Below are 14,739 nucleotides of genomic sequence, written 5' to 3' on the forward strand. Positions count from 1 at the left end.
ACAACAACAATAATAACAACAAAACAAACCAGGAAAGTCACTCAGTTTTGCTGCTTGGAATAAGGCCTCAGTCTATAACAACAGGTATAGTACAATGTATTTTTCTGCAAATTGATCCTTCTCCCCAGAGAATTCTAAAAGCCTTTAAGAATGCAGTTTTGCTTGAGTTTAACAGCAAGGTTTCCTCTTATACCAATGTATTTGTGATTGGCTGTATTGTTGAATTGAGACTTCTTCTGTTTTGTTTAAGCTAAAAAAACCCCCCATTTTGATACTTTACAAAATTGAAGCCACAATGATATGGAGGACTCTGATAACCCTAGATTTCAACAACATCTCCCCATCAACTAGTTTTTTAAAACCGTCACCTGAAAGCATTCCCAAGAGAAGCAGTTTTAAATTACTTGCGCTCTGGTAAGATCTTATCCAAAATTATGTTCTGTGACAGCTGAAGGGATCACAACGAAACAAAAGCACAAGTGTTTATCACCTTAATCCTTGAAGTCAGGAGATGAATGGTTATTCTATCCAAAGACCTTAAAAAAACCCATGAAAACCCAAACCCATCAAGAGCTCTCTCCAAACCCACTACTTCTTATCCCAAAATTCCAGTCAGAGGTTTGTTTTTTATGCCACTCCTAAAATCTCCTGCTTAGAACCATATTAGCAAACATCCAGAATTGCCAACAGAAGTCTAATAGTTCTACAGGAAAAGGAGTAATCTCCTTTTTATTTCTTCTTTTTTTAGTATGTGGTATAGGTGTAAGCCCAAATAGTCATGTCAGATTTATCTGATGACTATCAAATTTACAGATTAAAAACTATGCAATGCCTTTAGTCACTCTTCCTTCATAGATCACACAGAAGCTTTACTGCCTTTACTGTCAGAAGACAAATCATCAGTGAATTTTACTGTACAATAGCAAAGTCAAATTAGACGAAGAATTTTAGCCTCTATAATTTCAGGAACCTAATATTGCCACTGCCTAACCTGAATAGTCAGAGATGCAAAAGCTTCTTTAATCTCATGATGCTTAGGCTGCTACACTCGCTGTTCTTGAGGATCAGCACTTCTTTGGAAGACAGCTGGTTTTTGCTCACCAGACTCCTGGCGCAAAAGCCAAGAAAGCTTCACACTCCATTAAAGACACCTCGATGGAGAACACCGCTAAAAACCAACCAACACACACAAAGAAAAAGCAACACCACAGAGTCAGTTCTGAGCACTGGCTGTATTCCCAACCCTTCCCACTACACCTAGGATATGCCTCCTACTGTTCCTATATGTGTCCTATAAAGATACTGGTATGGGGAAAAGAGGTCAAGTTACTTTCATAATACAAGAGGCTAAGAATGAATATTATTTTAGGAATGATGAGACACAGTTCAATCAGAGTTCCAGAGGCTGAAGGTTTTGCCAGCAAGAGTCAAATACAGTTAAGAAGCAAAGACAATTTGATTGTTTGTTACTAATAAGAGGCAGCAAACTCAAAATTCCACCCAAAACTTTTATATGGCATTTGCTAAGAAAAGCACCTCAGTGTTCAATTCCAGTAGAACAGCCTTTGTCGATACCTTCAGATTCTTATTTCCTCCAATTTTTGTAGATGGAAATCTGTTCCAGTGTTCCTTGAAGACACAGTATTTAATCCCACTTAATTAAGAATTAATTGCAGAATTCACAACAGATGGGTACACCATGTACAGAGGCATGATAATAATTAAAGTGTGTGGAGGGTGGAGGTGAATAGAAGGAAGGCCAGCAGGTGACAGGTTTTTTGCAAGGAACAGGAAACAGAAAAATGGTGAAAATCACATTTTAGAGCATTGACACTGATGACAAAACCCTGTATCAGGTGGTAGCTCCCTGCAGGACCACACAAAGCTTTACAAGCTCCTACACATTATTTAGAGTACTGAGCAGCTGCTCTTGAAAACAAACAGATCCAACCAATATTCTATCAATCAGGCAAAATTTGAAATGGGAAAAAGATGGTCTAGTCAACCAATTTCCATCTTCAGTTTCCCTTCTATATAGACATATGTATTACACATATGAGAGAGAGAGAGGGACTTGGACTGAAAAGACACACACCACTGCTTTTGGGAAATTAAAACCCAGTTACACTTCATCACTACTTAAATGCATCTCTTAATTAAAATATTAAAATCTGAAAGTAAACTGATAATTATTAAAAAAACTTCCCAGTAGATAAACCAACGGTTCTCAGGAAACTCATTTGTACCCTATCTGGTTTCTTCAAACTTTGTATAAAATTAAACTACAGACAAAGACTACTTCTGGTATTGCAATACAGATGATGATGCTGTTTTTGAATCCTGATAGTATAGGTGATATTCCACAATTGCAACAGCATTTCAAACCACAGTTATCATCTGAGAAATTCCAAGGTGTCTCCAGATATGTCAACTATATCCTCAATATAATCTTCATCTACTGTAAATGCTGATTTTCCTATACATATATTTATGTTTTCTTTTAAGAAGTTCATCGCGCTAACTGGAACTTTTAGAAAGCAGTGGGATGTGAGGCAGAACATATATACCAGAAAAACAAACCCTACTTCCCTTCTGCACCTATAGGGAGATTTGCATTTTTTAAAAGTAAAGTTCAAATAACTATTTAAAATCCATTCAGCTGCCAGCAACCTGCTTTCACTAGAAACACTACAGAAAAGCATCTTATGACTATTTCAGTAAAACAAATACAGCACTTGTATATTAACAGAAAATGTAGTTTTTCTTAATATGAGTGAGGGTTTGCCAAAGCAGATGTTGCAAGTGGGGAGAGCTCTGGGACTTCTAGAACTACGAATGTCCTTCACAGCTGCCTGAGTCTTGTGGCAAGAGTTCTGCAGTTGCCAAAATATGGCTGCCTCTGCTGGAGGGAGATGTGCAGCCCAGCTTCTATGAGGGAAACAGAGGAAGCACACCTATGTACACATTTTGAAATAATCTCAGAGAATTTCTACATTAAATTAAAACACATATGAACTTCACATGATTCTGGTGTTTTTTTAGCACCAAGCTCCCTGTTCATTTAGCCTAGTATGGCTGGGTTTAGAACAGCTCCTTTCCAGTCACCATAGCAGGACAGGTTGGAAGGGGCTACCACAAAAAAAGAAACGTGAAGTACCACATCCACTGTACTTGCAAGAGGGCTTGAAAGAAAATCTCTGAAGAACAAACTATCTCAAAAGTTTCCATTCACAAAATCTCTTTAGTTTAGGGTAGGAGATGATTATTATTTGGTCTCAGGGAGCTAATTATGATACTAATTTAAAAAAATAATTAAGCATTGACGAAGTTTTCAACAAAACATTTTGCAAACATGCTTTAGAAACACTGATAATCAAACTGATTTCCTTTGTAAGCAAAATCTTTTATACTCCGGTAATTGCATGTAATTCTTTTTAAAGACCACACATGGCACACACGCCTCAAAAGAATGAAACAGAAACAGAAAATGGAAATTTTAATGAGGGAATGATCAAAAATTGAACAGAAATAAAGACAATTGCAATGAGATAACACTAATAACACAGTAGGTTTAGGTAAATACACTAGTGAATTCGCAATATCATAAACTGTCACATGTTCATGCAAGGAAAAGGCACTACTCCATTATACTTTAAGACCAGCTGTACCCCAAATCCTTGGATCTCATAAGCAAATTTTTAGCAGAGTATGAGGGAGTGGCAGATGCATCCTTTGGATTTACTTCATCTCCCTCCCCTCCTGACACATTCAAACCATGTTTCAGATTTTCACAGCTACCATTCAATTATCTATTACTTTGCAATGAGTTACAACCTAATAATGTGTCACATGTTTCAATTCTGCTGTTCACTGAACTCCATTTCTGGAGAAAGAAAAACAGAATCAGACAGGGAACATTTTTACTTTTAGATTACTCTAAAAGAGAACCATTCTTCACCAAGTATGAAATTACAGTCAACCACCTGGAGTTTCACATCCTTCCAGTGTTCACAGAAAAAGCATACTCACAGCAAATCACAAAAGTTGAGCTATTATAAACATCAGCTTTCATAAGTCATGTAGCATTGCTCACAGTATTGGCAGTAGTAGCCATAAAGACTCCCAATCCATTTTCTAAGTAATTTATTTCATACCATAGAAGTGTTTATTTTATTGCAAAATGCAATGAATTGGTATCAGGGAAAAACCTCAAGGACTAAAATCATAGGCCATGTTTATATATTTTCCCCCTTTAACAAAACTAAACAACAAATAGGGGATAGCCCTGCCCAGGATGGGGGGGTTGGAACTACATGATCTTTAAGGTCCCTTCTAAGCCAAACCATTCTATGATTCTATGAATATTAGGAGGGATCCAGTAATCCTATGTCTTTCATATTTCCTTTTCAAAGTGTTCTTCTAATTGCAGAGTTTTAGATCTTTTTGGTCACAGATACCTATATTAGTTGATTTCCTAATTCATAGACTCTCAGAAGAAATTTATGTTAATACAACAATGATGAATTCAATTCTTTGGATGTGAAAGTTACGTCAAGCAAGGATCACCACATTTAGAACATAAATCCACAGTCTGCAGTATTCAAAAGGGCAACTTCAAATTATGTATATTTATATAAAGTATTACAAGGCTGGAGACACAGAAGAAAGCCTATGAAAAGATAACATCTAAATAAAAGTATCAGTAGTTCTCCTCTTTCTAGCATTATTTTAGATTAATTACAACATTAAAGATATGCAGTAGACTAAAAAGAGCAGAAGGAAAAGGAAATTCACAGGTAAAATTACACCAGGCCACCCTGTGGAACTGCACCTGCAGAAAGCAAGCCCCACATCACCGCATGTTAAATTTTCTCCAGAAGTCGTGCTCTGGAACCTCTAAGCTCACCTTGTCTTTCTCTAACTTCTCATTCTCACGTTAATTCTCACAGTTCACAGCCACCTCAACAGTGCTACTACTGTTTTCAAGATTACACCATAAAACATAAAATTAGGCATCACTCTTCCCATGGTCCCATCTAACTACACCTAAAGAAAGGAGGTGCATGTACATTTTTCTTGATGGCGGTCCAAAAAATCCTCTTCTTCCCTGCAAATGCTTGTCCTTGCCTTCACAGTCTAGTTTACTGTTTTCTCCCAGCATCATGTCTTATCGGCCTCACAAGCACAGAAAACTACATAGGACCTCCTGCAATGACAAGACTATTTATAAGCACAGCACCTTCAGATCCCAGTGAAAAGAGGGTCCAGTCTGCCCTAAGTTCTTGTAAGTCTGAGTCCCCAGCCCACCAGAGATGCCTTGACCTGTCTTTATGCCACTTCCAATACCTCCCCTACACCCCTAAGTTTTTCCCTTTTCTGCATCTATCTATTAAAACTGAATTTTGCCTATGTGCAACAGGTTAAAACTAAAACAATGAAAGGCAGGTACATGGAAGAAACTACACCACTAGAAATCTCTAAGGAAATTATTCCTTCTAAGTGTCTTCACTGTCTGTTTGCAGTTGGCCTGAAACCATATCACTTATATAGGGTTTAAGTTAAGGCTTATGACTAACACTCATGGCAGCCTGGAAAACAGGACAGATAATCAACATCTATTAGTTCAAAAATTCTCAGTACAGAAGAATTCTTAACAAAGAACATGAAACAATGTATCACTCACACCACCAAACCCCGCCTCCCTTCCCCCCCCAATCCATGGGTGAAGCTCACAAAAAACTCACAAATGTTTACTGAAGAGACTGAAACTAACACTCTAGAGGAAGAAGGGGTAGAAAAGAGAGAAAGAAATAATATAAATTGGGAGACATTTAGAAAGGTCCCTGGTAGCCCTAACTATAAACAAGACCAATCTAATCAGATTTTTCTAGTGAAAAAATAACTGACCATCCAAAACAGATCAACCATTACTCTGTCGTATTTTTGGTTTAAAGATACTACTCCAGGAATGCATACAGTGATGCACAGGAATCTGGGGTTGAGTTTTTTAGGCAATGTAAGTTTAGAGGGCTTTATATTGGGCTTATTTTTTTGCTCTCTTTCCCATAATATGTATTGGTACTACATCATATGATGCTCTCTTTACACAGAAAAGAAACACTTGTATCAAGTTTCTTCTCATTTTTATTAAATAATAAAAGTGATAAATATGGCATTTATCTTTCTCAAGGTCAAACAAGAGGAAGCTACTCACTGTCCCCATCTAAAAATACCAGTAAAGACATATTGTGTAGTTATTTAAACTGAAAAAATCTCAGGAAAATGCATACAGCCTTTTAAATGAGAGCCCAAGTTACTGCAATTATCTAGTGCTACCTTCACTTTTTAAAATCCTTTCTTTCCTCATAGCACTTGAAACTGACAAACACACTCTTTTTTATTCTGAACTTCAAGCACCTTGTTTAGAACTGGTGTAAAAAGAATGCCAAACTTTGTGGAGAATATTTACAAAACCATTGCCAAATGTACGCCCTGCACTTAGATCTTCTACCAGACAGACATTTTGCCTTTGTTTTTTCATCATTCAGAACCAAATGCAGGGCAGTGCAACCTTGGAGACAAGTAAAGTCTTTTTTAACCAGCACAGAAAAACTGCTGTTCACAGTTCCAAGTGCTGCTCCACAGCACCAATTCTATCAAACTGTCCCATCAAAGCTTCAGTCTTTTACATTTTACTTGAGCGACAACAAACTTCTAGTAGTAAGATTCTTAGCAGTGAAGAAATATATTTGTTATCAGAAACTGGAATGAAACAACTTACTTTGTGAAAAGGTAATAGTTCAAGACTTGTCCAATATAGCAGTAAAGGACTTGTAAGACCACACCTCTCCTAGAAACTGCCACATCCTTTCAAGTACACATTTTACACAAAACATAGCTATTTTGAAAAACAGCTTTTCATAGTACTTGTGTTCAGAAGAGTCAGATTCATTAAACTTTATACATAAACAAAATGTAAACACATGTTAAAAAAATTACCTACAGACACCAATGTGAATGATGGATATGAACCTTCCCCAAGCAACGGAAGCTGAATTTTTCAATTTAAATTAATCAAAAGCAAAAGATCAAGCAAAAGCTTTAATAACTGCTACAGTACTGTAATAGTACTTCACAGCTAAAACCAACATTATTTCACAAAATATGCACATAAAAATGCATATTTACTTTAAAAAGGGAAATGCCCAAAAGAAAGGGAAATACCAAAGCATATTGCAGTCTACTTGATAACACAAAAAAAGTAAATCATCACTGCTCACTAGGAAGCAGGGCAATAAAGTTATAAATATCTTATTACAGCTTGATAGTAAATTTTTATGTTGAAATTTACTCCAGAAGAAATTTACTCCAGAAAGAATTACATTCTTTTGACCATTCTTCATACAGGTTTCTTTCAGGAACATAACTACTTGCACACATAGCTCAATATCAAACAGAGAGGCAGAAATTAACAGTGTATCAGACAGGCGAAAAGAACAAAATACTAACACAGTTTACTACAAACCACTTATATAAAAATTCCACAATTAATCTTCTCATAAATATGGAATAAATATAACCATATAAGTAAGAAATTTAAAATTTTGTTCTGAGTGGATAACTAAAAAAAAATAGAATCTTAACATATGCAGCTTTAAATCACTGTATTCATTTTGAAATTTTGCCTGGTGGAACACATCAAAGTAATTTCAAAAAACAAAATCAAGTTTGTTGAGTAAGAATAGGCTTGCAGCATAATTTGAAGCTCAAGCATGGGCCCTGATGAACAGCTGTAGGGGAAAAAAAGAGCTCTCAAAGGCATTGACCACCACAACTATGTCTTTCACTCTTGGAACGCACCATAGGAAAAGCAGCAGTCTCTTAAATAACTGGATTCTACATTATACAACAATTAAACACCCTTCACATAGGAAAATATCCTCTATTTCTAAATCTACATAATAATCACTTTTCCCTATTCAACATCTTTCCCATGATTATATGTGTAAATGCTAAGAAAAATGCCTCAGCCACAATTCAGTTGGTTATGAGTAGATTTTAATATCTAATTAAGATGGGTCAGTATTTCAAAGAGACACTAGTAGAGATTAACTGAATGATACAATAAATGGCATTGACTCAATTGACAGCAGTATTTTCTTTGGGTCTAGAACAAAGTAATATCCTATGCCAGAGTTAAAAACGCTTTGATCCATTCTGTCATCTCAAAGAATGTCTTTTATTAATGCAACAGAGACGCCTGCCAGGGTTTTCTTATCACCTGAATCAATGCTGCTAAAGGTGCTGTATTTCAGACGTGACCTTACACCCCAGTTCTACTTTCCTTCACTGTGGGCCCTATTCACAAGAAAACTTGGCCACCTAACTTTTATTAGTATTTCTGTTGAAGAGTTTCTTTCTTTCCTGTCATGCCATATTGCTGAGCTTCATTTGGGGGTCTGCATCAGCAGGGGCCGTATAAATTCTATAAATAGTACTTGGTCCTGAATATCCTACTCACAGATGTAAATATATGTAAGTGTCTTATGAGACTGGTACTGTCTAATAAGTTTGTAAAACATACAGACATTATGAAACTGTAACATATTATTATAAAACATTTACATACTCAAAGACTGCAAAACAATAGGATTTCCTTACTATGACATATTTCCCTCCCACACTTGAAAGCAAAGTAAATGAACATATCATCATACTTCATACATCTAACATCAGCTCTTTAATACAGTTTATAAAACACAACAAAAGTTGTCAATCTCAGCAATAAGTCAGAATAAGTGCAAAACAAGTTCCTTACTAAAACTATCTGACATATGGTTTGACTTTTCAAATAATTAAAGGCTTAATATGCTTGCCATTTACAAATCAAAATCAACTGACATGATAGGCTAAAATCTGGAAGTTAATCTTCTACTGGTGAAACAGAAAGGAAATTCTTTCTGCTTTTGAGAATGTCTAAACCAAGGCTCTGAGTGGGCAAGGCCTTAGAAATACTACTTTATTCTGTATGTTACCATCATTCCCTTGTTAACCACAGCCCCTGTTTCTAAAACCTAAGAAATGAGAATGGATGGACCTTCAGTTTGAACATTTTATTTTGCTACACATTGTAAAGCACTGGTTCATTAGGGAAGGGGTGTAACAACAGTAACTCCTCATTTTCTCTAAGAGTTAACAGTGTGGTATGGGACAGTGGAGCAACCTATAGCTCCTCCCCAGAAGCTTACAGATGCTTTTATTTTCAAAATTAATAGCTATTGAGGTGATCACCTTAAGTATTTTAAGCTTTTAAAGGTTACAGTAAAATAGTATTTATTTATTATTAAAAATCTTCCACACAACACACCAGTTAAAGCAGGAAATATTTGCCTGTTCTGTAATAAACTCAGCCTAGGCAAGGGTTTTAACAGCCTAGACTAGCATGGGTACAACCCCTTTACTGTGCCAATAAATGTACAATCACCATGCAAAAGCAAAATTTTCTGAACTCATACTACTCCCAAATGGTCATATTCATTTGAGATCAAGAACTGCTCTTTATCTAACTTCAAACATTTAATCTAGCAGCTCTGCCTAACCTGCCTGGTTCCACTTTTTAAGTTTAAAGTCTGACTTCAACCCACTGAAACTGAAGGGAATTTTGCAATTGATATCCTCAACTTTTTCTCTAAAAATAGTTCTCCTCATTTTCTTCCCATTAATGCCCAACTTCAGTGGTGTCACAGTTCTGTTTCTTCATGCTGATATCACCTACATTTGCCTCTGATTTTGTCTGCATTATTTTCCTTCCTTTTAAAAAAGCATCATGAAAGTGAAAGTATACAGGGGCTTGGATAATCTTGTGATGTAAGGACAGGGGAGGAAAGTAGGCATATGGCCTTCAATTCATTTTTGAACTCTCAGAGCCTTACAAAGTTTCCTATACACTCAGTATCCAGCAACAAATATTTAAATCTACTAACAAAAGCTGTGGGTTGGGGATTTTGTTATTTATTAACTGACATGAGACTCTGAGAAACAGTCTGTGAAGTATCAAAGAACTCCTGTATCAAAGGTTAAAGACCACTGAACTAGAACCTGAGTTATGGAAGGGACATCTCTGTAATTCTGTGATTCATCCATCTTATGGTCAGTAATTTTGCACTGTTTACCAGTTCAGCAACAGCATAAAGCACTAAATCACAAGAATTTTGTATTTCCACACAAATGAATGAATTGAAAATTTTCTGTTTAAATAACCAACCAACTATTTACATTTACAATTTACCATTTGTGACAAACAAAAACCTTTCCTAAAAACACATGCATGAAATTTACATTTCAAAGACATTTCAGGCAATTGTTAATTAACTGTTTACAACAATGGTTTTAAGAACCTAACTGTACCAAAAAAAAAACCAAAAAAACCCCTTAAAATAATTCTGAAGTGAATGAAAAATCTTGATTAACCTGATTCCATCTCCTAACAACCTCAAGCCAAAACAAAGCCCCAACATAAAGAATGAGAATCATGCTTACATTCCAGAACAAGGAAAAAAGTATTTCTAACATGTGCATTTAGGTGGACCAGTGTCTTTGAACAAGCCATGAGACAACCTCTGTCAGGTGCTGTACTTGTGTGTGGACTCCACGTTCAACAGAGTTACTATACAATTTGAATCACTGTGTTTGGGTGACAGGTGCAGCTGCTGGCAGCTTTCATTTTTTTTGAAGAATAAACTCTTGGAAAACATTCAGGTTTTAACAAAGCAAATACAAGATCTTCTTGGCAAGATCAGTGGCCAAAAACTTTAGACACCTATTAAAAATTCCCCTGAAAAGAGTCAGCTAGAAAACACCACTTTTTATTATTTTAATCCCTTATTTTAAAGGCAGGCAGCATAAACATTCAGTGGGTAGAGAGCAAAACCCTTACCTACCTCCCAACAAACAGTTGTGTTTTCTCTCTACTTTTCTTTTTATTCCTTTCTCCTAAGATTTGAATTTGAAAAATGTAAGATAGCTCCCATCTCAGCTTTCCTAGAAGACTAGTTCAAGAGAAACCAAGATCTAGCATGAAATGACAGCAGCAGATGCAGAACTGCTCAGCCTGTCTTACATAATTTGCAAGCCTAAATGTCAAGTCAGTCAACACTAATAACAAAAGTCATGGCTTCTTAGACCTTCAAGTAAATCTGTACTTTGTCACAGCACCTCACAGCATTCAAACTAACCCTAGAATTCAGACCTCCTTCTGGAAAAGCCATTGTTACAACCAGAAAAGCTTTTCCAACCTCCAAAGCTTTTCATGAAACCATAATAAAACAGCCTTCAGAAGAATATTAAACAAAGTTTTCAGCAGAACTGTATTTTAAACAATAGCGATTTGTGGTGGTTCTGAACATCTATTGTATTATGCTAACATCCAAAATGATACACAAAGCAGTAGTTTGTACAAGCAAGATGATTTGTATACCTGAAGCAAAAGTAATTTCAGGCTCTGAGGTCCTGTAGCAAAAAAATACCCGAATCAAAAACGTGCTGTTAAGATGCCCAACTCTATAAGAATAAAGCAATTTCTGACATATGTCATCTAAACATTTCACTCTCTTCATGTATTATTCACAGAGGTTATACACCAAAGTCTGTTTGTATATGCAAATCCCCAAATTTTACCACTACCTGAAAACTACTCTGAACGCTTCTAGAATTGAAAATAAAAGGAGCAGCTTGGCTTATTTCAAACACTTGGCCCTAGAGCCACCTGATGCATGGAACTTGAGGGAGATCACATAAAGGAAAAGTTACTTTTTCTTCTGTTTTGGCATATTCATGACTACAGGTAACATCACACAAATTTGTCTTTCGAATTCTGGTTTACAGAGAAGATCAAGTAAGCAAGTGTTAAACAACAGAAAAAAGTGTTTATAACTATCTCATTGCTGAAAACCAGCACTATCAAGTGGCAGCGACGAAAGTGTTCTAACAAGATTATCATTGCCAAAAATATGACAAATTTAGTCTCCCAAATGAAAAAATGGTAGCAAGACAAAAAATAATGTAGCTAGTATGTCAGCTAGTATGTCAGCTCCAGCTGCGTTCAAAATGCTTAAACACATGAACCTAATCAAACTCCGTTCTGAAAAGACAACTTAACTGTGAGGGGTTGGGTGTTCTTTTTGGATGAGGAACTCACCCAGATTTCAAGTCTGTAATCCGTAAACAATTAGTAGCATCTAGTCCTACTTTTCCATTTCTGACCACACTGGAAATGAAGGGCGAAAGTGCTGGAGAAATTCTGTTCAAGGCCACTTCAGGTGACATTTTAATACGTTCCTCCTTCCTTTTGTCTTGAGCTGCAAAGGGACAGCAAAGGGAGAATGTTAAATTTAAAAAATACTACTTACTTGATGTAGATTCACATGTACTCTGCAAACACCAACAGAAAAAAAGCTAAGCATGCAAAAGACCACGAATGTAGAGTAACTGAAGTGTGCACAGGTTTAGAATGAAAAAATAAACAGAGGTAGGTTTTTTCCTCCCACCTCTGCAACATTCAATGAAGCCTGTTTATTCAGTATGAACATAAAGCCAGAATTTTGTCCTAGGCACTTTTAACTAAGGCCTGATCCCTCTGAGAAAGAAAACTGAGGGCCACTCTGACACTTCACAGCCTAACCCTTCTTTTGGGCATTCCCAGTCAGTCGGTAATTGACAAGTCACACTTTTTCTACTTTCCCTGAAATCAATGGGACTTACATTAACAGCAATGGGCCCAGGGGTTTGATACCTCTCTGTATTCTCACCTGCAATTTCTAAGAGCACTAGTGTGCCTATAATCAGTATTACTTTTATGCTACTTCATTAGGCAGCAATTTATAGGACTTCATGATGCCTTTTAAAAGCTAACACTGCTTCTCTTTCAGTACTATCACCATACTCTTTGAAAGGCATCTTCATCTTCCTTCACGTAACAGATCAGGAAGCTGATGTACGCACATTCTAAGCACAGCTTGTTCAGAAGTGCTTGCAATTGTGTGACCTTATGCTAAATCAATTAGGCCATTAATTTAGCACGCTTTAGGAACCCATTGCTTTCTAGGTGAAATGCAGAAACTGAGCATACACACATTCGAATTCATTGCACCACAAAAAGACTAGAGTACATGGACAACAACAGACTGTGGTAGAAGTGGGAGGAAAAAAGGATAACCAACCTATTAAAATGTTAACATATTTGATCACATTCTAAGGCACGGAGCTTCACATGAAAATTAACTGAACTCGGCAATTTTAGAAAACAAGGCTGTAAATGACTAAAGGTGACATAAACTTGCCACTGATAAGTGGGACAGAAGAGCTTATACATAAACCCTGAGGATTAAAAAATATTTTTAAAAATATCCATTTAATTGGGAAACACCAATATGCACTGCATTCACTTTCTCTAAAATGCTGCATATGGACTGCTGTATTAGTAAGTGTTCTATAACAAGAGTGTGAACAGCTCATGGCAATAACTGCAATTTTCTGTTGTTTCTCACACTCAGTTTACAAGCATTAATTAGTAACTAATGGGTATTCTACAGAATCTACTAAATCTCTGTAACTGGGAGCAACATTAAATTTCACATTCTGTTCTCATGAAAGCCATTCACACTGGAGTAGCAGGAAGCAATGCTCGAGTGTTTGTCCTAGCTATTCGGAGTGTATCTTAATAAAGCAAAGGCCAGGCACTTTAAGGTAAACAGAAACATTAATAAAGTAAGACTTCCTAAAAATAGTAATTATCTTTAATACACTGGCTCCTACATTTTATGGCAGTGAAGAAACTGAAGACTAAGTATCCATGCCCTGACACATAATGTGTTCTCATAGATGATTTGTTTAATTGACAGTGGAACAACTTAAGTTTGTTTAGCAAACACCTACAGCAGTTTAAGATACTACCTCTGGTTTGCTACTTTTCTACTAAAAATTTCTGCCTGCTCACCTTTATTCTCACCCAGAGGGACTGAGAGGACACAAGCCCATACTTGACATATTTCAGTGCAAAGTCTAATGGCTTAGACTAAACTGCTAATAAAAATTAGTTTAAGCTAAAATACTTTGCACAAGAATGGTTACAACACGACACATACTTCAGTCTGCCAGCTCTGCTGTAGGGAAGAGTAATTTCAAGCAGGGGCAGCTGGACTGATGAAAGTAAGAACTTCTTAAACCATGAGAACATGCTGAAAAACAAGCTATCCTTCTAGCAATCCTGAAGTTATACATTAAGATCTCAGAACTGGTTCTGATAATGACACATTTTACGGGGACTGTAAGTGTTATGAGGGTGAAATTGCGAGACATGATATGTGTGGTGATCACAGCTGAACAGATGCATCTTCCAAAATGAACTTTAAAATGAGATTCCTTATCTTTTTGTTAATAAAATTTGCAGATATTGTCAAAACAAGATTTAAATGACTGTTAGGCATTTTTCTGTATTTTATTGCATCAGTTTTTAAAATCACAATACCTTCTATTTAACAAGCCAGATACACAATACTTAAAGGGTTGCTATCAATTAAACTCACTGATTTATTTTGTAAACAAAGGGCTTTACAAACTAGAACAAAATTTGTACCCGTTTCCTAAGTTTCAGTTGTCACATACATTTTTTTTCCTCAGCTAAAGTTTCCCACAGTACTGGAAATTAAACACAAACAAACTCAGGGGAATTAAGAAAAACAA

General features: G+C 36.2%; 1 protein-coding gene across 2 annotated transcripts in view; it reads right to left on the reverse strand.

Annotated features, from left to right (window-relative positions):
* The window catches only part of BABAM2 (BRISC and BRCA1 A complex member 2), a gene marked incomplete at its 5' end in the record, with an annotated part of 171,954 nt that overhangs the window by 155,823 nt on the left and 1,392 nt on the right, over positions 1-14,739 (reverse strand). For both annotated transcript variants that reach the window (XM_082303120.1, XM_082303121.1), the window contains one exon: positions 12,197-12,356. In XM_082303120.1, coding sequence (XP_082159246.1) covers positions 12,197-12,356 — 160 coding nt within the window. The remainder of the gene's footprint in view (positions 1-12,196; positions 12,357-14,739) is intronic.

Source organism: Coloeus monedula, assembly GCF_965178545.1.
Source record: "Coloeus monedula genome assembly, chromosome: 2".
Classification (NCBI taxonomy): Eukaryota; Metazoa; Chordata; class Aves; order Passeriformes; family Corvidae; genus Coloeus; species Coloeus monedula.